We start from the raw sequence: 26404 nt of genomic DNA, 5'->3' as shown, positions 1-26404 counted from the left end.
GGCAGATCCCAAGTGGAAAGCCATACCCTCTGCACAATGCGGTAGAGGGGAGCTGGGGTCCGGTGACGGTCTGCCTGTCCACGATACCTGGAGTTGGTCTTGAGATTAGCCGCCCTGGCTCTTCTCCAGGTACGTCGACAGCGGAGGACAAACATCTGGGCCGAGGGTACGCCGGACTGAGTTGGGGACAAACATCCAGTTAGCCGGGCCCTCTTCAGGTCCAGGCTGGGAGCGTTGTGCCCTGCGAACCAGGGTGTCAATACCCCAATCCACAGTGGCTGCTAGGCATATGGTAGGGAAAAGGGTCTCGGTGACCGAGGGTGTGGCAGAGGAACTGTATAGGCGAGAGAGAGCGTCAGGCTTCACATTTTTGGGCCCTGGGCGGTAGGAAATGGTGAAGTTAAATCTGGTAAGCAGAGCCCCCTGGGCCTGCCTGGAGTTAAGGCGCTTGGCTGTACGGAGATATTCCAGATTTTTATGGTCGGTCCAGACCAGGAATGGCTGTTCTGCTCCTTCCAGCCAGTGCCTCCACTCTTCCAGCGCCATCTTGACCGCCAGGAGTTCTCGGTTGCCTACTTCTTAGTTCCTCTCTACAGAATTGAGACGATGGGACAGGAAGGCACAGGGATGAAGCTTTTGGTCCTGGGCAGATCGCTGGGACAGGATGGTCCCCACTCCAACATCAGATGCATCCACCTCAACCACAAATTGACGCGACGTGTCCGAATGGATGAGGATGGGTGCTGTTGTGAACCGATGCTTCAGGTCCACAAAGGCTTTGAGAGCAGGAGACCATTTGAATGGTACTTTGAAAGAAGTGAGTGCCGAGAGGGGGGCTGCCAGGGTGCTGTAACCCCGAATGAAACGGCGGTAGACTTCTGCAAATCCTAGGAAACATTGCGTAGGTTGAGGCCAATCCACCACTGCTTTCACCTTTCCAGGATCCATCTGGACATTACCCTCAGCAATAACATATCCCAGAAAAGCGATAGTAGAGCGGTGGAACTCACTTCTCGGCTTTCACGAACAGTTGGTTCTCCCGGAGGCGCTAGCAAAAGGGCAAAACCAGTTCAGAGTCCAGGAGTTACAGAGTGGCAGACAGGCTCGAGGTCAAGGCAGGCAGGTACAGAGTCCAGAAACAGGCAAGAGTCAAAACTGGGAAGACTTGAAAAGGAGAATAGCGCCTCCCGGGTGGCGCAGTGGTCTAGAGCACTGCATCGCAGTGCTAACTGCGCCACCAGAGTCTCTGGGTTCGCCCCCAGGCTCTGTCGCAGCCGGCCGCGACCGGGAGGTCCGTGGGGCGACGCACAATTGGGCTAGCGTCGTCCGGGTAAGGGAGGGTTTGGCCGGTAGGGATTTCCTTGTCTCATCGCGCTCCAGCGACTCCTGTGGCGGGCTGGGCGCAGTGCGTGCTAACCAAGGGGGCCAGGTGCACGGTGTTTCCTCCGACACATTGGTGCGGCTGGCTTCCGGGTTGGAGGCGCGCTGTGTTAAAGAAGCAGTGCGGCTTGGTTGGGTTGTGCTTCGGAGGACGCATGACTTTCGACCTTCGTCTCTCCCGAGCCCATACGGGAGTTGTAGCGATGAGACAAGATAGTAATTACTAGCGATTGGATACCACGAAAATTGGGGAGAAAAGGGGATAAAATTTAAAAAAAAAAGAAAAAAAAAAAAAAAAAAAGGAGAATAGCAAAGGCAGGAGAATGGGAAAAACCGCTTGTTGACTTGGGAACATACAAGACGAACTGGCACAGAGAGACAGGAAACACAGGGATAAATACACTTGGGAAAACAAGCGACATCTGGAGAGGTGGAGACAATAACAAGAACAGGTGAACAGATCAGGGTGTGACAGCGTGAATTGGACCATTTTCCTGTCCTACTAAGCATTCAAAATGTTCCGAGTACTTTTGGGTGTCAGGGAAAATGTATGGAGAAAAGTACAGAATTTTATTTCGGAATGTAGTGAAGTAAAAGTAAACGTTGTCAAAAATATAAATAGTAAAGTACAGTTACCCCCAAAAACGACTTAAGTTCTACTTTAAAGTATTTTTACATAAGTATTTTACACCACTGGCTGAATGTGGACAGTTCTAACATCTTGTATTCTTCATACTATAAAATAGTTTAAATAATGCCACGGAATTCTAATGTCACGTTCCTGACCTTATTTTCCTTTTTTTTAACTTTGTTTAGTTGGTCAGGACGTGAGCTGGGTGGGTAGTCTATGTTATGTGTTTCTATGTTGGGTTAAATGTGTTGCCTGATATGGTTCTCAATTAGGGGCAGGTGTTTGACGTTTCCTCTGATTGAGAACCATATTAAGGTAGGCTGTTCTCATTGTTTGTTTGTGGGTGATTGTTCCTGTGTCTGTGTCTGTCGCACCACACGGGACTGTTTTGTTTTCGTTCGGTTAGTCTGTTCCTGTTCGTGCGTTCTTCGTGTTTTATTGTAAGTTCTCATGTTCTCAGGTCTGTCTACGTCGTTTTGTTGTTTTGTAATCTATTCTAGTGTTCTTCGTGTTTTCGTCTTGTCTTTAATAAATTCATTATGTCTGCATACAACGCTGCGTTTTGGTCCGATCCCTACTCCTCCTCTTCAGATGAAGAGGAGGAGAGAAACCGTTACAGAATCACCCACCAACAAGGGACCAAGCGGCGTGGGAGAAAGCAACAGCGATCGCAGGATTCATGGACATGGGAGGAAATACTGAAAGGTAAAGGTCCATGGGCACAACCTGGAGAATATCGCCGCCCTCGTGAAGAGCTGGAGGCAGCTAGAGGCGGTGGTATGAGGAGGCAGCACGGAAGCGAGGCTGGAAGCCTGTGAGTCAAGCCCAAACATTTCTTGGGGGGGGGGGCTACAAGGGAGTGTGGCGAAGTCGGGTAGGAGACCTGCGCCAACTCCCCGATCTTACCGTGGAGAGCGAGAGTACGGGCAGACACCGTGTTATGCGGTAGAGCGCACGGTGTCTCCTGTACGTGTGCATAGCTTGGTGAGGGTTATTCCACCTCCCCATACTGGCAGGGCTAGATTGAGTATTGAGCCAGGTGCCATGAGGCCGGCTCAACGCGTCTGGTCTCCAGTGCGTCTCCTCGGGCCGGCATACATGGCACCAGCCTTACGCATGGTGTCCCCGGTTCGCCTACACAGCCCAGTGCGGGTTATTCCACCTCCCCGCATTGGTCAGGCTACGGGGAGCATACAACCAGGTAAGTTTGTGCAGGCTCAGTGCTCAAGGGAGCCAGTACGCCTGCATGGTCCGGTATATCCGGCGCCACCTCCCCGCCCCAGCCCAGTACCACCAGTGCCTACACCACGCACCAGGCTTCCTGTGCATCTCCGGAGCCCTATTCCTCCTCCACGCACTAGCCCTGTGGTGCGTGTCTCCAGCCCAGTACCTCCAGTTCCGGTACCACGCACCAAGCCTCCTGTGTGCCTCCAGATTCCTGTGCGTCCTGTTGCTGCTCCCCGCACTAGCCTGAAGGTGCGTGTCCTTAGCCCGGTACCTCCAGTTCCGGCACCACGCACCAGGCCTACAGTGCGCCTCAGCCGGCCAGAGTCTGCCGTCTGCCCAGCGGCGCCTGAACTGCCCGTCTGCCCAACGCCGTCTGAACTGTCCGTCTGCCAAGCGCCGCCTGAACTGCCCGTCTGTCCTGAGCCTTCAAAGCCGCCCGTCTGTACTGAGCCTTCAAAGCCGCCATTTGAACCTTCAAAGCAGCCTTCAAAGCCGCCACATTTTCTTCATATCATGTTTCTTTCGACAATGTCTAAAATAAACAATGGATTTATTGTGATGGTGTAGGCAATATTAGATTGATTTATTAGACTTTGTAACGGTCCTGACCTGTTTTATGTTGTTTTTGTATCTGTTTAGGTCAGGGCATGTGTTTTGGGTGGGCAGTCTATGTTATCTGTTTCTATGTTGGTTTTGGTTGCCTGGTATGGCTCTTAATTAGAGGCAGGTGTTTTGCGTTCTCCTCTAATTAAGAGTCATATTTAGGTAGGGTGTTCTCACTGTTTGTTTGTGGGTGATTGTCTCCTGTGTCTGTGTCGATGTTACACCATACGGGAATGTTTCGGTTTGTTCGTGCGTTTATGTAGTCTGTTCCTGTGTCAGCGTGCTTCGTGTATTTGTAAGTTCGTTTGTTCAGGTCTGTCTACATCGTTTTGTTATTTTGTTAGTTATATCAAGTATAGTTCGTTTTCGTCTTTGTCTGTTTTGTTTATTTAATAAATCATCATGTATTCACAACCCGCTGCGCCTTGGCTCATCACTACTCCACCTCTTCTTATGAAGAGAGAGAGGAAAGCCGTTACAGAATCACCCACCATTCCAGAGCCAAGCAGCGGAGTAATTGGAGTAAGGGACAGGAAAACAAGGACTCATGGACTTGGGAGCAGATATTGAATGGAGAAGGTCCCTGGGCTAAGGCAGGAGAGAATCGCCGCTCTCAGGAAGAGAGGGAGGCAGCTAAAGCCCAGGAGCGGTGGTTTGAGGAGGCAGCAAGGAGACGTGGCTGGAAGCCCGAAAAGCCATGGGAACAGCTGGAGGCACTGAGGAGAGCAGAGGCTACCGGAGAGAGGAACCGGAGCTATGAGGGAACGCGTCTGGCACGGAAGCCCAAAAAGCCCGTAAGTAATTCCCAAAAATTTCTTGGGGGGGGCTAGGAGGTAGTGGGCCAAGGGCAGGCAGGAGACCTGCGCCCACTTCCCAGGCTTACCGTGGAGAGCGGGAGTACGGGCAGGCGCCGTGTTACGCAGTAGAGCGCACGGTGTCTCCTGTACGAGTGCATAGCCCAGTGCGGGTTATTCCACCTCCCCGCACTGGTAGGGCTAGATTGGGTATTGAGCCAGGTGTCATGAGGCCGGCTCAACGCGTCTGGTCTCCAGTGCGTCTCCTCGGGCCGGCATACATGGCACCTGCCTTACGCATGGTTTCCCCGGTTCGCCTACATAGCCCGGTGCGGGTTATTCCACCTCCCCGCACTGGTCGGGCGACCGGGAGCATTCAACCAGGTAAGGTTGGGCAGGCTCAATGCTCAAGAGTGCCAGTACGTCTCCACGGTCCGGTATTTCCGGCGCCACCTCCCCGCCCCAGCCTAGTACCTACAGTGCCTATACTACGCACTAGGCTACCAGTGCGTCTCCTGAGCCCAGTTCCTCCTCCACGCACTCTCTCTGTAGTGCGTGTATCCAGTTCGGTGCCTCCAGTTCCGGCACCACGCACTAAGCCTCCTGTGCGTCTCCAGAGCCCTGAACACACTGTATCTTCTCCCCCTACTAATCCTGATGTGCTTGTCCTCAGCCCGGTGTCACCAGTGCCGGTACCTCGCATCAGGGATAGAGTAGGCTTTGAGAGTACAGTGTGCCCTGTCCCTGCTCCCCGCACTAGTAGGAAGGTGCTTGTCCTTAGCACGGTGCCTCCAGTTCCGGCACCACGCACCAGGTCTACAGTGCGCCGTATCCGGCCAGAGCCATCCGTCTCCCCAGCGCCATCTGAGCCATCCGTCTCCCCAGCGCCATCTGAGCCATCCGTCTCCCCAGCGCCGTCTGAGCCATCCGTCTGCCATGAGCCTGCAAAGCCGCCCGTCTGCCATGAGCCTACAGAGCCGTCCGCCAGACAGTAGCCGCTAGAGCCGTCCGCCAGACAGTAGCCGCTAGAGCCGTCCGCCAGACAGGATCTGCCAGAGCCGCCAACCAGACAGGATCTGCCAGAGCCGCCAACCAGACAGGATCTGCCAGAGCCGCCAACCAGACAGGATCTGCCAGAGCCGCCAACCAGACAGGATCTGCCAGAGCCGCCAACCAGACAGGATCTGCCAGAGCCGCCAACCAGACAGGATCTGCCAGAGCCGCCAACCAGACAGGATCTGCCAGAGCCGCCAACCAGACAGGATCTGCCAGAGCCGCCAACCAGACAGGATCTGCCAGAGCCGCCAGCGAGCCATGAGCAGCCAGAGCCGTCAGAGAGCCATGAGCGTCGAGAGCCGTCAGCCCGCCATGAGCGTCGAGAGCCGTCAGCCCGCCATGAGCGTCGAGAGCCGTCAGCCCGCCATGAGCGTCGAGAGCCGTCAGCCCGCCATGAGCGTCGAGAGCCGTCAGCCCGCCATGAGCGTCGAGAGCCGTCAGCCCGCCATGAGCGTCGAGAGCCGTCAGCCCGCCATGAGCGTCGAGAGCCGTCAGCCCGCCATGAGCGTCGAGAGCCGTCAGCCTGCATAGACCTGCCAGAGTCCCTCAGCCAGGATCTGCCAGAGTATATCAGCCGGGACCTGCCCCTTGTCCCGGTGTTGCCCCTTGTCCCGGTGCTGCCCCTTGTCCCGGTGCTGCCCCTTGTCCCGGTGCTGCCCCTTGTCCCGGTGCTGCCCCTTATCCCGGTGCTGCCCCTTGTCCCGGTGCTGCCCCTTGTCCCGGTGCTGCCCCTTATCCCGGTGCTGCCCCTTATCCCGGTGCTACCCCTTATCCCGGTGCTGCCCCTTATCCCGGTGCTGCCCCTTGTCCCGGTGCTGCCCCTTGTCCCGGTGCTGCCCCTTGTCCCGGTGCTGCCCCTTGTCCCGGTGCTGCCCCTTGTCCCGGTGCTGCCCCTTGTCCCGGTGCTGCCCCTTGTCCCGGTGCTGCCCCTTGTCCCGGTGCTGCCCCTTGTCCCGGTGCTGCCCCTTGTCCCGGTGCTGCCCCTTCTCCTGGTGCTGGCCGTTTATTTAGGGGATGTGAGTTTTAGGGTGGTCATTGTGAGGGGAAGACAGAAACGGGGAGTGACTATGGTGGTGTGGGGACAGCGTCCAGAGCCGGAGCCACCACCGTGGTCAACTGCCCACCCAGACCCTCCCCTGGACTTTGTGCTGGTGCGCCCGGAGTTCGCACCTTGAGGGGGGGGTTCTGTAACGGTCCTGACCTGTTTTATGTTGTTTTTGTATGTGTTTAGGTCAGGGCATGTGTTTTGGGTGGGCAGTCTATGTTATCTGTTTCTATGTTGGTTTTGGTTGCCTGGTATGGCTCTTAATTAGAGGCAGGTGTTTTGCGTTCTCCTCTAATTAAGAGTCATATTTAGGTAGGGTGTTCTCACTGTTTGTTTGTGGGTGATTGTCTCCTGTGTCTGTGTCGATGTTACACCATACGGGAATGTTTCGGTTTGTTCGTGCGTTTATGTAGTCTGTTCCTGTGTCAGCGTGCTTCGTGTATTTGTAAGTTCGTTTGTTCAGGTCTGTCTACATCGTTTTGTTATTTTGTTAGTTATATCAAGTATAGTTCGTTTTCGTCTTTGTCTGTTTTGTTTATTTAATAAATCATCATGTATTCACAACCCGCTGCGCCTTGGCTCGATCACTACTCCACCTCTTCTTATGAAGAGAGAGAGGAACACCGTTACAGACTTTTTCAAAAGTAGATGTTCCAAAAGGTTTGCATCAGTGGCTTGTAGGCTATGCATGGAAGCCAGGAGATGCTTAACCTGTTTATGCTAATTACCGGGTCAACTACCATGAGACCGGCAGTTATTTGCTGACAATCACCGGCTGACAAAATTTCATTACCACCACAGCCCAACACCAAACACATACTTAGTTTGAAGTGTTTGTAAAATTCACAATGTGAAAAAGCGATTGTAACCATTTCTGTGTTTGACCCCTAGTTGTATGTGTGTTTGACCTACGTTTTATGGGTATTATGACCCACTGTGCCTGATTATACTACAGTTATAAGGGGGTCATGACATGCTCAGTCTTACAATGTTTTATACATTTACCCTTACCAACAGCCACAGTTTCCAATGTAAACATTTAACATTTACATTTAAGTCATTTAGCAGACGCTCTTATCCAGAGCGACTTACAAATTGGTGCATTCACCTTATGATATCCAGTGGAACAACCACTTTACAATAGTGCATCTAAATCTTTTAAGGGGGGGGGTTAGAAGGATTACTTTATCCTATCCTTAAAGAGGTGGGGTTTCAGGTGTCTCCGGAAGGTGGTGATTGACTCCGCTGACCTGGCGTCGTGAGGGAGTTTGTTCCACCATTGGGGTGCCAGAGCAGCGAACAGTTTTGACTGGGCTGAGCGGGAACTGTACTTCCTCAGAGGTAGGGAGGCGAGCAGGCCCGAGGTGGATGAACGCAGTGCCCTTGTTTGGGTGTAGGGCCTGATCAGAGCCTGAAGGTACGGAGGTGCCGTTCCCCTCACAGCTCCGTAGGCAAGCACCATGGTCTTGTAGCGGATGCGAGCTTCAACTGGAAGCCAGTGGAGAGAGCGGAGGAGCGGGGTGACGTGAGAGAACTTGGGAAGGTTGAACACCAGACGGGCTGCGGCGTTCTGGATGAGTTGTAGGGGTTTAATGGCACAGGCAGGGAGCCCAGCCAACAACGAGTTGCAGTAATCCAGACGGGAGATGACAAGTGCCTGGATTAGGACCTGCGCCGCTTCCTGTGTGAGGCAGGGTCGTACTCTGCGAATGTTGTAGAGCATGAACCTACAGGAACGGGTCACCGCCTTGATGTTAGTTGAGAACGACAGGGTGTTGTCCAGGATCACGCCAAGGTTCTTAGCACTCTGGGAGGAGGACACAATGGAGTTGTCAACCGTGATGGCGAGATCATGGAACGGGCAGTCCTTCCCCGGGAGGAAGAGCAGCTCCATCTTGCCGAGGTTCAGCTTGAGGTGGTGAGCCGTCATCCACACTGATATGTCTGCCAGACATGCAGAGATGCGATTCGCCACCTGGTTATCAGAAGAGGGAAAGGAGAAGCTTAATTGTGTGTCGTCTGCATAGCAATGATAGGAGAGACCATGTGGGGATATGACAGAGCCAAGTGATTTGGTGTATAGCGAGAATAGGAGAGGGCCTAGGACAGAGCCCTGGGGGACACCAGTGGTGAGAGTACGTGGTGCGGAGACAGATTCTCGCCATGCCACCTGGTAGGTAGGACGCAATCCAAGCGTGGGCCGCGCCGGAGATGCCCAACTCGGAGAGGGTGGAGAGGAGGATCTGATGGTTCACAGTATCAAAGGCAGCCGATAGGTCTAGAAGGATGAGAGCAGAGGAGAGAGAGTTAGCTTAAGCAGTGCGGAGCGCCTCCGTGACACAGAGAAGAGCAGTCTTAGTTGAATGACTAGTCTTGAAACCTGACTGATTTGGATCAAGAAGGTCATTCTGAGAGAGATAGCAGGAGAGCTGGCCAAGGACGGCACGTTCAAGAGTTTTAGAGAGAAAAGAAAGATGGGATACTGGTCTGTAGTTGTTGACATCGGAGGGATCGAGTGTAGGTTTTTTCAGAAGGGGTGCAACTCTCGCTCTCTTGAAGACGGAAGGGACGTAGCCAGCGGTCAAGGATGAGTTGATGAGCGAGGTGAGGTAAGGGAGAAGGTCTCTGGAAATGGTCTGGAGAAGAGAGGAGGGGATAGGGTCAAGCGGGCAGGTTGTTGGGCGGCCGGCCGTCATAAGACGCGAGATTTCATCTGGAGAGAGAGGGGAGAAAGAGGTCAAAGCACAAGGTAGGGCAGTGTGAGCAGAACCAGCGGTGTCGTTTGACTTAGCAAACGAGGATCGGATGTCGTCGACCTTCTTTTCAAAATGGTTGACGAAGTCATCCGCAGAGAGGAGCAGGTGGCAAAGAAGGTGGTGGAAGGTGGCAAAGAGCTTCCTAGGGTTAGAGGCAGATGCTTGGAATTTAGAGTGGTAGAAAGTGGTTTTAGCAGCAGAGACAGAAGAGGAAAATGTAGAGAGGAGGGAGTGAAAGGATGCCAGGTCCGCAGGGAGGCGAGTTTTCCCCCATTTCCACTCGGCTGCCCGGAGCCCTGTTCTGTGAGCTCGCAATGAGTCGTCGAGCCACGGAGCAGGAGGGGAGGAACGAGCCGGCCTGGAGGATAGGGGACATAGAGAGTCAAAGGATGCGGAAAGGGAGGAGAGGAGGGTTGAGGAGGCAGAATCAGGAGATAGGTTGGAGAAGGTTTGAGCAGAGGGAAGAGATGATAGGATGGAAGAGGAGAGAGTAGCGGGGGAGAGAGAGCGAAGGTTGGGACGGCGCGATACCATCCGAGTAGGGGCAGAGTGGGAAGTGTTGGATGAGAACGAGAGGGAAAAGGATACAAGGTAGTGGTCGGAGACTTGGAGGGGAGTTGCAATGAGATTAGTGGAAGAACAGCATCTAGTAAAGATGAGGTCAAGCGTATTGCCTGCCTTGTGAGTAGGTGGGGAAGGTGAGAGGGTGAGGTCAAAAGAGGAGAGGAGTGGAAAGGAGGCAGAGAGGAATGAGTCAAAGGTAGACGTGGGGAGGTTAAAGTCAGAACTGTGAGAGGTGAGCCATCCTTAGGAAAGGAACTTATCAAGGCGTCAAGCTCATTGATGAACTCTCCAAGGGAACCTGGAGGGCGATAAATGATAAGGATGTTAAGCTTGAAAGGGCTGGTAACTGTGACAGCATGGAATTCAAAGGAGGCGATAGACAGATGGGTCAGGGGAGAAAGAGAGAATGTCCACTTGGGAGAGATGAGGATCCCAGTGCCACCACCCCGCTGACCAGAAGCTCTCGGGGTGTGCGAGAACACGTGGGCAGACGAGGAGAGAGCAGTAGGAGTAGCAGTGTTATCTGTGGTAATCCATGTTTCCGTCAGTGCCAAGAAGTCGAGGGACTGGAGGGAAGCATAGGCTGAGATGAACTCTGCCTTGTTGGCCGCAGATTGGCAGTTCCAGAGGCTGCCGGAGAAAGTTCCAGAGGCTGCCGTAAACAAAGTAGAATTGTGAGTAACATTACATGGAATTAGAATAATTAGTGTGAGTAGTCCTATTAAGGTGAGTAGGCCTATTAGGGTGAGTAGGCCTATGGCAAAAGCAAAACACATTCTTCCTTTACCAATGCAAATTGAGAACCTCTGTTGAGGAATGTGATTGTTTTTCTTGAGGGTGCCTGTAATATTGTATTTTGTATTCTCTGGTATTTTATATTTATATTTTGTAAAATATGTGAAATTGTGAAATGCAGTTTTATGTTTTCTTTATTATTTTGGTTAGGTCAGGGTGTGACGAGGGTGGGTATGCTTGTTTTTCCATTGTCTAGGTTTTTTTGTATATCTAGGGGTTTTGGTATGTCTAGGTATATGTAGGTCTATGGTGGCCTGAATTGGTTCCCAATCAGAGGCAGCTGTTTATCGTAGTCTCTGATTGGGGATCATATTTAGGTTGCCATTTTCCCTTTTGTTTTTGTGGGTTCTTGTCTATGTGTAGTTGCCTGTTCAGCACTCATTTGTATAGCTTCACGGTTCGTTTTGTTCAGTGGTCATTCGTTTAAATAAATAGAATGTACGCATACCACGCTGCGCCTTGGTCTCCTCCTTACGACGGCCGTGACAGTCTCAATGGGACTCCCTGTGGAAATAAAGGTAACAATAACAAAACAAAAAAATGTACTCGCAGCAATCTGTAGCTGGCTTACCTTACATTATCCAGATGCCTTATACTGAGGCCCTGGTTTGTGTTTAACCACCTATATGCTAAAGTTAGTCTGACATACTGCTTCGACAGACACGTGCACAGACAGGGATCTACCTGTGCAGAGCACATGCCCCTTTGCGCTAACAGTCTCCAAAGTGCCCTTTTGGGTGGTGGTATAAATTCCCCCCCAATTGTTTTTTTGTTTACATTTTTTTGTCATTGTTGTTCGGATCCCACTGGCCGCATGTCTTCGTTAACTTCGCCACCCCACACCCCTTGCATTGGTTGCGCCTGTGATCTTCCATGTATGGACCTCGCGAGCCCGGTTGCGTCTTTTTTCCCAAGTCTACCCTATAGAACCCTACAGTGGAGGTGTCATAATACTCATAAAATCTAGCGGTCAAATAGGGAAATGGTTCCAATAGTTTTCCACCATTCATTTTTCCCATAGGGGATTTTATAAACACTTAAAATAAGGGCTGTGTTTAGTGTAGATTTACCCTAGCGTGAAGTTTTGATAACCATGTAGATCTCATTCAAATATCGTGACCTATCAACACAGTATCCAGTAATTTTGAGCACCTGCCCCCTAAACAACCTGGTATCTGAGCATTATGTATTATTCTGTACATAAATTCAAGACACCCTATTTAGTATGACATCGAAAGTTTCATATGGTATGTATTAATTTGTGGATGTCCATCATCCATTTCCTATGATATGTTACGGATTAGAATTTGTATTTATGTTACGAATTTGCAAAAACGTATGATATGTTACGAATTGTAGCTAGGTGGCTAACTTTAGCTAGCTCACTAACGTTAGCTAGGCTAGGGGTTAAGGTTAGGTGAGGGTTAGCTAAAATTGTTAGGGGAAGGGGAAGGGTTAGCTAACATGCTACGTAGTTGCAAAGTAGCTAAAAAGTAGTAAGTAGTTGTTAATTAGCTAAAATGCTAAAGTTGTCTATGATGGAATTCGAACACGCAACCTTTGGATGGCTAGATGTTTGCATTATACACCCACGTATCCACCCTCACCAACCACCCTCCTTTAATTGTCCCCTTAAGTATTCATCTGCCTTATGTAACCATACCAAAAGTAACATATCATACTGAATAGAGTGTCTCGGATTTACATAAAGAATAATATGAAATGCTCTGAGACCAGATTTCCCTGAAAGGACTGTGTAAGTCCCTGTGCTTTGATGTTTCACATTGGACCTGAGTGGGTTAATGTCTTTATCTTATTGTGTCAGTGAAATGATCAAGCTTCTTGCACACTTCCTCTCGAGACATGCAAGTCACTTTGGGTGACGTCACAGCCAACACACCAAAAGATTAGCCCGGTCCCAGGTATAAAAAGCCTCCAGGTATAAGTACTGTGTATAGCCAACTCCTATTGTTGCTGTCATGCCTAAGACGTGTATGGTATGACAGATCTGGGAACAAGTTACCAAAATGTGACCCATGGGATTTTATTTCCACATTTATTGGATCATGTGTAGGCAGTCAAATGTACATGTTTAGTCAATAGAGGTAAGCAGTTGCTCCAAATCACCAGGACATTTGCTCAATAAACAGACAAAGCATTGAATAAAGCATACATTTCAAGAGGAGTAGGCCTATCTCTTAAAATAAAGTTAGCTATTGTTTTGCACCAGAGCTTTTCCCTTGCATATCCCCAAAATGTCCCTTAAATATATAGAGTAAATGCTTTATTTGTGAAGGCGAGTTTTGATAAGGCAGCTCTTTGGTCTCTTTAGAAAGGCATGTGGCTAATGTGTTGTCTAGGTGGGTTGTCCGGGCAGGTCCTGGAGAGAGGCTTGGGCCCAAAAGCCTCCTTATGGGTCGTGGTGAAGTGTTGCTCATTGTAGGGAGCGGTGATGTGGCTGAATTTAATCTACAGACAGACAGTGAGAGAGAGAGGGGGGACACAGAGTGATAGAAAGGGAAAGGGAAGATTAAAAGACACTGGGATAGAACAACTTGCTGATTGGTGCACACAAAAGAGCTTGTGTGTGTACATGAACCAGTTTCTTGGTAACAACTGGTTCTCTGAGGACGTATTAGGTACTCTGAAATATTTGTATTGTTTGAGCACTGATAGCGGCAACAAATCTCCAGGCAGAATGTAAAAAAGATGATACATTACACATTATGCCATGTGTGTCTAGGGAACAAAGTGAAATGTGAACATAATAAGCCTGAAGAAAGGTCAGTTTCACCCTCAAAACTTGTTGGAAAAATGAATGAAATGTACATGTACATAATTAACAATACTGCCCTCTAGCGTTCATTTGTACAACCCTAATTGACTAGAAACTTTGCTGTTGTCTCTCATCAGTATTGGTTTTCAATTCCAATGGCACAGGAACTTCTGCACTAGTGAATAGTTTTTTAAACTTATTTAACCTTTATTTAACTAGGCAAGTCAGTTAAGAACAAATTCTTATTTACAATGACAGCCTACCCTGGCCAAACCCTAACCCTAGGCCAATTGTGTGCTGCCCTATGGGACTTCCAATCACGGCCGGTTATGATACAGCCTGGAAACTAACCAGGGTCTGTAGTGACGCCTCTAACACTGAGATGCAGTGTCTTAGACCGTTGTGCCACTTGGCAGCTGACTATTACTTAAGTTATTTAACTACCTGTTGAAGTTGTTTTGGGCTAAGTTCCTGTCTCCTGGAGTTTAGTGGGAGGTAGTCCCTTTGAACAGTAGTCGAGGCTGTTCCAGGCTCTGGGGAGTATAACATAAATCTCATTGACAAAAAAAAATAAATTAATATGGAATGGAACCCAACTGACTGGGACATCTGAGAATGTTTTGGTTTCTCTCTCACCTTGGCCAGTCAGCACATGGCCAGAGGGATGGGTATGCGGCCTAGCTCGATTTATGTCCCTCTTGGGGTAGTCTTCCTGGGCTGCGGTGCTGTAGAACAGGCCTCCCAGACTGGGTCTGCCCAACTCCACATTGCTCCTGGTCCTCACGTTGGCTCCACTGAAATGCACCGGCCGCTCTCTGTGGTTCCGCTGCAGAGGGGAGGGAAATCCAACCAGGCTGATTAGGAAGACAGTAGCCAGAAATGCAAGTTGAAATAAAGGTTATGTTGGAATAGGCTGCCCAATGTTGCAGGCCAATGTTGCAGGCCACTCCCATGCAAATACAAATTATTAATGTGGGAACACCCATAAAATATGAATGTTGGTTCAGCCTACTATCTTTTGCCCAAGAGTACATTTTACATCCTAGGTAGGAAGTGGGAGAACACAAGTAATGGAAAAGACATGGGAAATGCAAACAAGTACTGCAGGACAACAAGGCCGACATGTAATTAAACAATAATCACATCTACCATCGACTTATGTTTTAATTCCCGTAAAACCTGTGCTCTTTTGCATCATAACATTCCTGCATGGCAAGGTGCTATACGGATATCTTCGATACATTTAAAGGCCTGGAAGCCAGTGATATACTTTGCTCAAATCCGGCCTGTGATGGGTAAATTGGAGAATTTGGGTTTCACCTCAGAGAAGAAAAAGCTGTTGGTTGTGGCCATCCTCAGTCGGTTGCGCCCAGGATCAGTGTCCCCTCTGGGGACTGAGCTGATAGTCTTGTTAATTTGCATCAGTAGAACAGGGCCTGGAAACAGGCCCAATACAGGGAGTTAGCTAAGCAGGAGAATGAGAACACTGAAGCACATTCATAAGCTAAGCAATACATTTTTATGTCTAGTAATTGCAATCTAAAAGAAAAAAATCCAATCCCGCAATTTGTTTTGCAATAGAATATATTAATACATTATATAAACAATAGTTAGCTGTTTTGAAGCAATTCAGCCAGAAAGATTGAAGTAAAAATAGATAATCAATAAAATCCATAGGGTTAACAGTGCAGTATGTTATATCATTGACGAACAGAGTATTAATTAATAACCTTGGCTTACACACCTGACTTGGCCTCGCAAAACGCGTCAGCCATTGTAGATGTCCATTTGTTTTCAGAGAAATCCCCAAGATTGATCTTCAAACGTTCCTTCACATTGACTGGACTGGGTCAGTGAAAGGTTGATATATTAGACAAATCATAAAAACATTGATTATTAGGATTTGGACAGGCATTTGCTTTTATAACAGGAAAACGTGGCACGTTTTCTAACTACAAGATGACGGAGGTGATGTGAATTTTGGCATGCATACAGTAAGTCACATACCTAGGATTGCCAGGGTGTCTAAAGGACAGATCCTGGGTGGTATCAGTTTCCAGAATCTTCTGTGGGTCTCCCATTGCCACTGATGAGTGGATTTGCTGAACCGGAGAAGGAAAAGTCAAGTACACCCTCAGCAAAATGTAATTAACATCTTATCAAAGGCCTTCTCAAAGACATGGTGTGGGTTTGTTGTGGCGTTGTACTCCGCAGGGATCAATAGTAAGTAAGATCAATATCAAAGGCCAGTTTAGCGCTCATAGCTAGTCTATTTAATGACCATTCATAGAAAATATTCACATGATTCCATTATTCACACACAGCTACTGTACAGAAAATACAGAATTTCCCAGTAGCCTAACTATTCCAGGATATCAATGTCAATCAATACCTTCTCCACAGGTTGAGGTGGGCTGTGCCATTGTCCCTGGAATGCATCGTTGTGGTGGGAGTCAAAGTGTTGGCCATCCCTGTCCCATTTAAAGGTGGGTTCTCGCCCTGAATCACAAAGGCATTGACAATGTCAAAATCCGACTCAAGGTTACACATTTACAAAAACAGAGCTACTCTTTTAAACATAGTCAGTGTAACGGTTCACTGAAGCAACACACCCGGCATAAAGGTTCATCCAAAACAAGTGTGTGCCCCCGTTCTGCAAAGCTTTATGCCAGGCTTCCATATGCCAGGCAGTGAATGACAAACATTGTAGATAGCATACATAGGCCTTACCTATTTCACTAATCCAAACAGAGAATGACATCACAGATATAGTATACATGCATCTACTTTTAGACAATAACCTAGATTTGAAAGAGCCACTGACCTAGGTGTTTGACCTTGGCCTTGACAATGTGAGACACATTGTATGGGGTGAATGAAGCTTTATGAGTGGTCATAGGAAGCTTCTCCTCCAGCTGTTTCTTCTTAATGGCCATGACTGGCCGGATGGGTTTGGTGTGGGTTGAGGCCAGGTGCTGAAAGCCCTCTGCCTGGGTGGTGAGGAAGTTGACCTGCCTGGGGTCTTTATGCATCTGGAAGTTGGTGCACAGCTTAGCCCAAGCAGGTGTGCGGCTGAGGGGGATCTGTGGGTGGTGGGGATATGACTTGACCGCTTCGGTCAGATACTCCTTGATCCGACGCAGGTCTTTGTGCTCAACCTGGGCAGGGATGGGGCGAGAGATGGCGAATCTCTTGGGAAGGGTGGCAAAGGAGTTGAAGTCCATCTGGAAGGTGGTTTTAAATGCCTTGTCAAGGCCATCGCAACTGTCGCCGCCCCAAAATGGAATGTGTGAGGACTGAAGGAAGTCCTTTCCCATCAAGGGGGCTTGAATCAATGTGCTTACAGCCATAGCACTTCTTGGACTGTTATTACTTCTTCCTGTGTTGTCTTTTTCCTTACATCAATGTGCCTTTCCTGAAATGGTTCTCTCTTTTTTTAGAACTGTGGAAAGAAAATGCAGTGGTCTCACCATGGAAACCAAGATAACACAAGTAATGAAGATGTCACAATACAATGAGAACTGAGAGCAAAATTCCCCATTCTTTTCTTTATCATTCTATCTATTCTAGAAACTTTTGTGTGGATAATATGAATTCTGTCCTATGTAGCCAATTACATACATACCTTGACATTACCTATTCACCTATCACTGTACATGCACTATGACAGCCCTGAGTGACAAATTTGACATTTTCTGTTAATTAGGAATAAAATGAAGATCTGAATGAACAGAAATGACAATGAACAGGAATTAGAATGTTCGTTACCTGCTACTATGTGTTTATTTGTCTATAGCAAAGTGAAGCTTTAATCAGGCAATGAGAGTGACTTACCCATTCCAAAGTGAAGAGCATCACCTGAATAGTGGTAGCTGCACGTTTCCCTGCATCAAGTTTCTTTTATGCATAATTTAGCATTTTGGTGGATAACCTTACAATATCAATTTGCCATGTCTCACGTTCACGTATAAACACTGTTTGCATGGCAATGCATGCAATTAGTAAGATTTTGTTTTAAACTTATCACCATGGTACCAAAATCACAAGCAAAGATTTTCTGGGGTAGAACCTTTAATAGTGTTAATGTTTCACTGTGGCATATTTTCAGCCATTACAGTGAACCTGTCCTCCCCATTTCTACCTTCACTGATACATTCATGCATTTAGCCATAGGCTATCAATGGCAGTATTTGTAGCAGAAAAGATACAAAACAGACATTGACGATAGATTGTTCTTATAAATACATCCTAAAATAATGCACACCTGAGACAGGTATGGTAATAGAAATGACCTCATCAGAACAGTTCACTCAGTCACACCAGCAGGTGGCAGTAAAATTCAATTATCTAAACGCCTGGTCCAAGTTAGTGATCGATTGTGTTCGTTTGAGAATACAATTGAGTAATTACAGTAGTATATTGCAACTTTCTATAATCTTAAATCTAATTTTGCAACTGTTAGTAGAGTCAGGATTGATGAAACAGATTTGTTCAAGAAAAAAAAGAGAAGAGAGAAGGAGAAGAGAAGGATATGATGTAATATAACTTCCGCCTTGTACAACCTCTTTTCGTTGAGGCTCAGCTATCAGCCGGGTGGGTGTATATATTTGTCCGTAACAATTTTTGCGAAATTGACTACAAGATGCATTTATTATGTAATAGAAATACACAAGTGTCCCTCCGCTAAAAGAAGTGTCTAAATATCCATTTGGTTATCATATGTGAGACGTGTAAAGTCTAAATATGACTATTGAAATATAACAAGCTCCAGCATGTGGCAAAGAGGCCTTGCTGGAAGCAGCCGCTTGACCGCAGCTGTTGGCTAGTTAGTTAGCTTGCCAACAGCTAGTTAGTAAGATTGTTGGCCGCTCATTCTAAATGCCAATGGGATAGCTAACTATTCTTCAAAGACTTAATTAGCTTTTTTTTTTTTTTTTTTTAAATGCGCCGGGGATTGGCTGACTTGGCTAGCTAACTAGTATGCTAAGTAGATAAAATAGATATGTATCTAGCTACTGCCATCAACTCGCACCATATTTTATCCCAACAGCCTGCCAAGATGCAGATCTTCGTGAAGACGTTGACGGGGAAAACAATCACCCTTGAGGTTGAGCCCAGCGATACTATTGAAAATGTCAAGGCTAAGATCCAGGATAAGGAAGGTATATAATATGGTTTTCTAAGTTTCATTTTATCCGTAATATAGTATGACAAAATGGGCTGTTTTAAATACTTAGGGTAGGTGGCTTTTACACTGATACTAGGTGTGTGCTGTAGTGATTAAATGAAATCAATATGCTTTTTATTCTCAGGAATTCCTCCTGATCAGCAGCGTCTGATCTTCGCTGGCAAACAACTTGAGGATGGTCGCACCTTGTCAGACTACAACATCCAGAAAGGTAAGGGATTACGAGTTGACAGTGGGCGCATGTAATGATGGTCATTATTTAAGAATCAGCCTTGTGTGAAAACATGTGAACTTTGCATCATCTATCCACTATGATAATGTTCCCATCCAGAGTCCACCCTTCATCTTGTGCTGCGTCTTCGTGGAGGCATTATTGAGCCATCTTTGAGACAGCTGGCCCAGAAGTACAACTGTGACAAAATGATCTGCCGCAAGTAAGTAGAGCTGAGTACAGTTGCATTAATGGTGGTGAACTGTTTTTACAATTAAGGTTAAAGCCTATCTTTACACTATTTAAGTTTCCCTTCTACAGTAAAAAACAACTACATTCATCCACATGATTGAGGTGACAAATGCAACATCTTTCAGAGCAACAGCAGTAATGTTGCTGTGTACAAAGGAAAACAATTTTTAGTAGACTGGATAGCGAGGAAGGAAAGTGCGCTAGGGTAGTGGCTTAGACTGCTGGACCAGTCTTGGCCATACATTTTGCACAGTTCTGAACTTGTTGCAGGTGCTACGCTCGCCTCCATCCTCGTGCTGTCAACTGCCGCAAGAAGAAGTGTGGACACACCAGCAACCTGCGCCCCAAGAAGAAGCTGAAGTAAACAGTTGGCTTGGTGCTTTTTGTGGAACATAAGCACAACTGTTAAATAAACATACCAAAATGTACTTTGGCTGGCCTTATTTGTCTTGATAATCCAAAATTGTTGAAAAAATTTTTTGAATCCAGGCCCTTATCTTTAATCAGATTGAGCATTAACCAGCATCCACATTGCAGATGTTTGAGCTGCCATATCAGTGAGTGGCTCCTCTTGTGCGTCAAACCACTCCCCTATTATCCTTACTGCGTAAAGTTAAATGGCACTAGATAGTGTAGGCTCTATTGATGTCAGAACACTGATCGGCATAAATCCCTTGATCAAAATTAACATGCATCAGTCTAATTTGAGTGTTTGAACTTGAAATGCAGCTGCATGCGTTTTGTTGATATAGTCAGGCCTGGTTTTGTTGCATCCAATGGCAGTGTCTGCAATAAGGTAACGCGGAACCACTTGTGGATTTCAGCGGTGTAAAAGACACTTTATGCTTGATCTGCAATGCAGTCCGGAAGGTGTGAAGAGCTTGTGGAGGCCAAATCGAGCTCCATTCTGCATCGCAGTGCACCTCCCCAATTTTGTAACAATATGGAGGGCTCCATATAGCTCAGCATTGACAATGGGAGGTGGGGGTGGTACATAACATGGAGAACTTTGACAAAAGGCTATCGGAACAAGTTCATAAATAACATTTTTGATGCTTCATGTAGGGACTTAAAATTCCCAGGAGTTTGAACTCCTGGAAAGAGATTGGGGAAGTAATGGGGATAGATGCGGTAAAGAGATCAATGGAATGCACAGTGGGATAGGACACTGGATTGGCACACATTCAACAAATCTAATCTAACAAAGTGGATATTTGTCATGTAACAGGCCTAGAATGTGGTTACTAAAATCACTGCAAACCATTTAGAAGTTGTCCTTTTCAGATTTAGAAAGACTGAGTGCTGAATGATAACTCCCATTTGTATAAACTGGTAGCATACAGAAATCTAGTAGTCAAAAGTACAATTTTAAAGATTTTACTGAGTTACAGTTCATAAGGAAATCAGTCAGTTGAAATATTCATTAGGCCCTAATCTATGGATTTCACATAACTGGGAATACCGATACCAAAAAAAAAGAAAAGGCCATGGATTAGAAAGCCAGTCAGTATCTGGTGTAACCACCATTTGACTCATGCAGCGCGACATTTTTCATAGAGTTGATCAGGCTGTTGTGGCCAGTGGTATGTTTTCTTACTCCTCTTTGACCGGACCTGGAACATGTCGTACAAATCGATCCAGAGCATCCCAAACATGCTCAATGAGTGACATGTCTGGTGAGTATGCAGGCCATGGAAGAACGGACATTTTCAGCTTCCAGGAATTGTGTACAGATCCTTGAGGCATGGGGCCATGCATTATCGTGCGGAAACATGAAGTGATGGCTGCGGATTAATGGCGTGACAATGGGCCTCAGGATCAAGTCACGGTATCCCTATGCATTTAAATCGCCATTGATAAAATGCAATTTTGTCAGTAGCTTATGGCTGCCCATACCAGAACCCCACCGCCACCATGGGTCGGTCATTCTGTTCACAATGTTGCCATCAGCAAATTTCTAGCCCACGCGACGCTGTCTGCCTGGTACAGTTGAAACCGGGATTCATCAGTCAAGAACACATGCTTCTCTAGCGTGACAGTGGCCATTGAAGGTGAGCATTTGCCCACTAATGTCGGTTACAATACCGAACTGCAGTCCGGTCAAGACACTGGTGAGGACGACAAGCACGCAGATGAGCTTCCCTGAGACAGTATCTGACAGTTTGTGCAGACCCACAGTTTTATCAGCTGTCTGGGTGGCTGGTCTCAGATGATCCCCCTGGTGAACAAGCCTGTTATGGAGTTCCTGGGCTGAGGTGGTTACACGTGGTCTGTAGTTGTGAGACCGGTTGGACGTACTGCCAAATTCACTAAAACAACGGAGGCGGCTTATGGTAGAGAAGTTAACTTCTCTGGCAACAGCTCTGGTGGACATTCCTGCAGTCAGCATGCCAATTGCACGCTCCCTCCAAACTTGAGACATCTGTGGCATTGTGTTATGTGACCTTTTAAAACCCCTTAAGAGGCATTAGAGGACAAATGTATGTTACCGATTGAGCATCTATTTCTGGATAAATCAATGTTAAAGTTGACAGCCATATATGGAGGTAACATTTTACTTTATGGGTTGGTTACGTAGGCTTCTTCTAACCAATCGCTTTCTACTACATATAATATTATACAATTATATCTTTACATTAACTAGTCTATCAGAATTTCAGTCATTCCAATAAATATGGTATACCCCTTGATCTTCAATAATAGGACTTGGAAATATAGATTAGCCAAATTGTTTAACCTGAGCATAACCCCAAAACCAAGGATTTATTAGATTTGCACACACAATATAGACTTTTCTATTGTGTTGACTGTACGTTTGTTTATCCCATGTGTAACTCTGTGTTTGTGTCACACTGCTTTGCTCTATCTTGGCCAGGTCGCAGTTGTAAATGAGAACTTGTTCTCAACTGGCCTACCTGGTTGAATATAGGTGAAGAGAAAAAAAATGCCAGCTCATGATTTTGTTGTCATGGATGACTGATTGGGGTATTGATAAGAGTTAAAAAATAAATGCTGCGATCATGGAATGGCCTGCTTTGAGTACTACTGAAGTGCTATTTACATGTGAAAAATGAATACCATATGCTGGATTTGCTATAGGCCTATTGTTTACCTTTTTGTTGGTGACACTTTGATATCTTGATAATATGCAGATGTTGAAAGGGAAAATCTACAGATGAAACAATAACAAAACGGTCGCCTCGCCTCTTGGTAAAAAGCTGAGGGATGGGCCTGGAGAAATGTAACCACTCATAAATAATCAGAGCTATGGATGCAAGGACTGACCATCCATGATATCAAAATTGTTTTAACCATGTTATGAGGCTATACAGTGTTTGTTTACAAACAGCGAAAAACAAGTTTATAATTTGGGTTCTCATGCAGTGTGACTGTTGAACTAAGCTCATGAGGCATTTATAAGTTATATTCTTCAAGAATCAATGGCTATACAGTACCAGTCAAAAGTTTGAACACTTACTCATTCAAGGGTTTTTCTTTATTTGTACTATTTTCTACATTGTAGAATAATAGTGAAGACATCAGAAACACATGAAATCATGTAGTAACCAAAAAGTGTTAAACAAATCCAAATATTTTATATTCTTCAAAGCAGCCACCCTTTGCACACTCTTGGCATGATCTCATCCAGCTTCATGAGATAGTCACCTGGAATGCATTTCAATTAACAGATGTGCCTTGTTAAAAGTGAATGTGTTATTTCTTTCCTTAATGCGTTTGAGCGAATCAGTTGTGTTGTGACAAGGTAGGGGTGGTATATAGAATATATCCCTATTTGGTAAAAGACCAAGTCCATATTATGGCAAGAACAGCTCACACTTAGGCTATTGTTTGTGTATTTTACACTATGTTGAGGTAAAAACCTGAGTATAATGCTTGTATGGATGTCAACCCCAATACATGTTAATTTCGTCATCCATCCGGTGGCTGTACAGCATTTAATGCGATGCGGCCTTTGCAGAAGTCAGAGCATTCATACTTGTGCTTTGCAGAGCTGTTGTCAAGGAAGTGAGTATGTGTTTATACAGGATCTTCTGATGTGGCAGGGCTTGCAAACTATTATGGACTACAAAGGGAAGCACAGCCACGAGATGAGCTAAATGACTTCAATGCTCGCTTCGAGGAAAGTAACACTGAAGCATGCATGAGAGCATCAGCTGTTCTGGACAACTGTGTGATCACTGTCTCCATAGCCAATGTGAGTAAGACCTTTAAACAGGTCAACATTCACAAGGCCGCAGGGTCAGACGGATTACCAGGACGTGTACTCCGAGCATGCGCTGACCAACTGGCAAGTGTCTTCACTGACATTTTCAACCTCTCCCTGACCGAGTCTGTAATACCAACATGTTTCGAGAAAACCAACAGTCTCTGTGCCCAAGAACACCGGAGTAACCTGCCTAAATGACTACCGACCTGTAGCACTCACGTCTGGAGCCAGGAAGTTCTTTGAAAGACTGGTCATGGCTCACAACACCATTACCGCTTCAAAAGATCAGAAGATTATGCAATCTCTATTGCACTCCACACTGCCCTTTCCCACCTGGACAAAAGGAATACCTACGTGAGAATGCTATTCATTAACTACAGCTCAGCGTTCAACACCATAGTGCCCTCAAGCTCATCACTAAGCTAAAGACCTTTTGACTAAGCAACTGGATCCTGGACTTCCTGATGGGCCGCCCCCAGGTGGTAAGGGTAGATAACAACACATCTGCCACGCTGATCCTCAACACGGGGCCACTCAGGGGTGCGTGCTCAGTCCTCTTCATGACTGCATGGCCAAGCATGACTCCAACACCATCAAGTTTGCCGACGACACAACAGTGGTAGGCCTGATCACCGACAACGATGAGACAGCCTATAGGGAAGAGGTGTGGTGCCAGGATAACAACCTCTCCCTCAACATGATCAAGACAAATGAGATGATTGTGGACTACATGAAAAGGTGGACTGAGCACGCCCCCATTCTCATCGACGGGGCTGTAGTGGAGCAGGTTAAGAGCTTCAAGTTCCTTGGGGTCCACATCACTAAGGAACTATCATGGTCCAAACACATCAAGACAGTCATAAAGAGGGCACGACAAAGCCTATTCCCCCTCGGGAAACTGAAAAGATTTGGCATGGGTCCTCAGATCCTCAAAAAGTACAGCTGCACCATCAAGAACATCCTGACTGGTTGCATCTCCACCTGGTATGGTGTAACCGATGTGAAATGGCTAGCTAGTTAGCGGTGGTGCGTGCTAATAGCTTTTCAAATCGGTGACGTCACTCGCTTTGAGACCTTGAAGTAGTGGTTCCCCTTGCTCTGCAAGGGCCGCGGCTTTTGTGGAGCGATGGGTAATGATGCTTTGTGGGTGACTGTTGTTGATGTGTGCAGAGGGTCCCTGGTTCGCGCCCGGGTCGGGGCGAGGGGACGAACTAAAGTTATACTGTTACAATGGCAACTGCTCGGCCTCCAACCACAAGACACTACAGAGGGTAGTGCGTACGGCCCAGTACATAACTGGGGCCAGGCTTCCTGCCATCCAGGACCCCTATACCAGGCGGTGTCAGGAAGGCCCTAAAAATTGCCAAAGATTCCAGCCACCCTAGTCATAGACTGTTCTCTCTGCTACCGCATGGCAAGCGTTACCAGAGCGCCAAGTCTAGGTCTAAAAGGCTTCTTAACAGCTTCTACCCCCAAGCCATAAGACTCAGTTAATCAACAGCTAATCAAATGGCTACACGGACTATTTGCATTGCCCCCCTCCATTATGTTATTGTTGCTCTTTAATTATTGTTGTTTTTATTTATTTTTTACTCCAGTTTATTTTAGTAAATACTTTAACACTTATTTGTAAGAAAGCATTTCACTGGATGTTTAAAGTGACGCATCCGCTTAGTTTCCACTCACTACCAGGCAGTGGGAGGAGATGGATTTTGGCCGACATTCTGCAAATGTTCTCATCGGTTAAACATTTGATCTCAATACAGTTGTCTGTTCCCAAAACTAGACTCTGTTAACAGAGTGGACTACGGTCTGTAGACTTTACCCTTTGTATAAGTTTTTTTTTTTATCGCGTTTAGGAGTGCAAATGCGAATTGAGGTATTGCACACGCGCACTTGCAGATAATGCGAGAATGCACCAACAGGATCTCGCTAGCTCGTGCTTGTTCTGCCCACTATTGCTAATTTGTTCCCATTAGACCACAGCTTGTCGTTTCCATCTTGGTTTTGTTATAAAAAATATTTGATGAAGCTATGCTAATGTAAATCTGATTAAATCTAGCCCAAAATGTTTTCTTGAGACAGTCTGTTGAATTGATGTTGACTAGAGAAACTTTTTGTTTACTCAAAATTCAGTCCTTCATCGGAGCATGGACAACTCCAAAAACAATTGATTAACAGACAAATCAAGGTACACTAGCATACATACTTGCATGAAACAATTCATGCAAAACAATCCATGCAAAGGAAACCAACAAGCTGACAAAAGCACAATACTTTTGTGCTTGATGATCTTGAGTGCAGTAGACAGGATTTTTTATTAGAGATTGAAAAACAGGGCTCATGTTCAAAACTATATGGAACATCTCTCCCAAATTACTGGCAAGTCAAATATTCAGACCCCTAAACTAAGGGGAATTCATAAAAAACAAATCTTTTAAATGACTGATGTGGCAGTCAGTGTTTGACTTGGACTGAAATAGGTTCTGGTACTCATTTTGGGTTCCGGTACTGTTTATATTTAGGTGCAGGAGCGCCACAATACTTTTGAGCTAATATTCTATAAGAGGTGCAGGAGCTCTAGCAGAAGAACATTTAGGTGCCGGTACTCAGCTCCGGTGTGCTCCTGCCCAAGTCAAGCACTGGTGTCAGTTGATTATTTTCTCAAGATGTCTGTAGTTCAGTGTTAATTGGCTACTACAATCAATCAAATACATAGCATTGAAAAATAGAACCACATTTTTGCAAATGTTTAATGTTGAACTGTACACAAAGATTTTGGTTACACAATATTGTCAAATTCCTCATAAAATAACTTCCATTTTCAATATTATAAACATGGGTTCCTCCTATGCTGAAAGTAAAGTAAAATCAGGCAAGTGTGTTGTTCAGTGTGAT

At 46.5% G+C, this 26404-nt stretch overlaps 2 protein-coding genes across 2 annotated transcripts; one reads left to right on the top strand and one right to left on the bottom strand.

Annotated features, from left to right (window-relative positions):
• Positions 1-579: 579 nt before the first annotated feature.
• LOC129866570 (uncharacterized) lies at positions 580-17064 on the bottom strand. The gene is made up of 4 exons (XM_055939322.1): positions 16452-17064; positions 16020-16126; positions 14264-14453; positions 580-887 (listed from the first exon to the last, which is right to left on the bottom strand). The coding sequence occupies exons 1-4, from the start codon at positions 16975-16977 to the stop codon at positions 580-582; spliced, it is 1131 nt and encodes a 376-aa protein (XP_055795297.1). The 5' UTR covers positions 16978-17064.
• Positions 17065-18112: 1048 nt separating this feature from the next.
• On the top strand, positions 18113-19706 carry LOC129867516 (ubiquitin-60S ribosomal protein L40). The gene is made up of 5 exons (XM_055940964.1): positions 18113-18220; positions 18678-18789; positions 18940-19026; positions 19147-19249; positions 19549-19706. Exons 2-5 carry the CDS (start codon positions 18687-18689, stop codon positions 19640-19642), a joined length of 387 nt encoding a protein of 128 aa, XP_055796939.1. The 5' UTR covers positions 18113-18220; positions 18678-18686; the 3' UTR covers positions 19643-19706.
• The last annotated feature ends 6698 nt before the right edge of the window (positions 19707-26404 follow it).

Source organism: Salvelinus fontinalis, chromosome 12 (assembly GCF_029448725.1).
Source record: "Salvelinus fontinalis isolate EN_2023a chromosome 12, ASM2944872v1, whole genome shotgun sequence".
In the NCBI taxonomy this organism is placed as follows: domain Eukaryota; kingdom Metazoa; phylum Chordata; class Actinopteri; order Salmoniformes; family Salmonidae; genus Salvelinus; species Salvelinus fontinalis.
Note: the sequence above shows the minus strand (reverse complement) of the source record. Positions and strands in the feature narration are given on the sequence as shown.

Bases quoted from the DNA above. Each gene is read 5' to 3' on its own strand.
- LOC129866570 (XM_055939322.1), bottom strand. From the start codon at position 16,977: ATGGCTGTAAGCACATTGATTCAAGCCCCCTTGATGGGAAAGGACTTC. The intron at 16,127-16,451 runs GTCAGTGGCTCT...TTTGTGATTCAG, and splicing joins GGCCAAGGTCAAACACCTAG to GGCGAGAACCCACCTTTAAA. The intron at 888-14,263 runs GTGAGAGAGAAA...AATGTTTCCTAG, and splicing joins CCATGTGCTGACTGGCCAAG to GATTTGCAGAAGTCTACCGC.
- LOC129867516 (XM_055940964.1), top strand. From the start codon at position 18,687: ATGCAGATCTTCGTGAAGACGTTGACGGGGAAAACAATCACCCTTGAG. The intron at 18,790-18,939 runs GTATATAATATG...TTTTATTCTCAG, and splicing joins TAAGATCCAGGATAAGGAAG to GAATTCCTCCTGATCAGCAG. The intron at 19,027-19,146 runs GTAAGGGATTAC...GTTCCCATCCAG, and splicing joins AGACTACAACATCCAGAAAG to AGTCCACCCTTCATCTTGTG.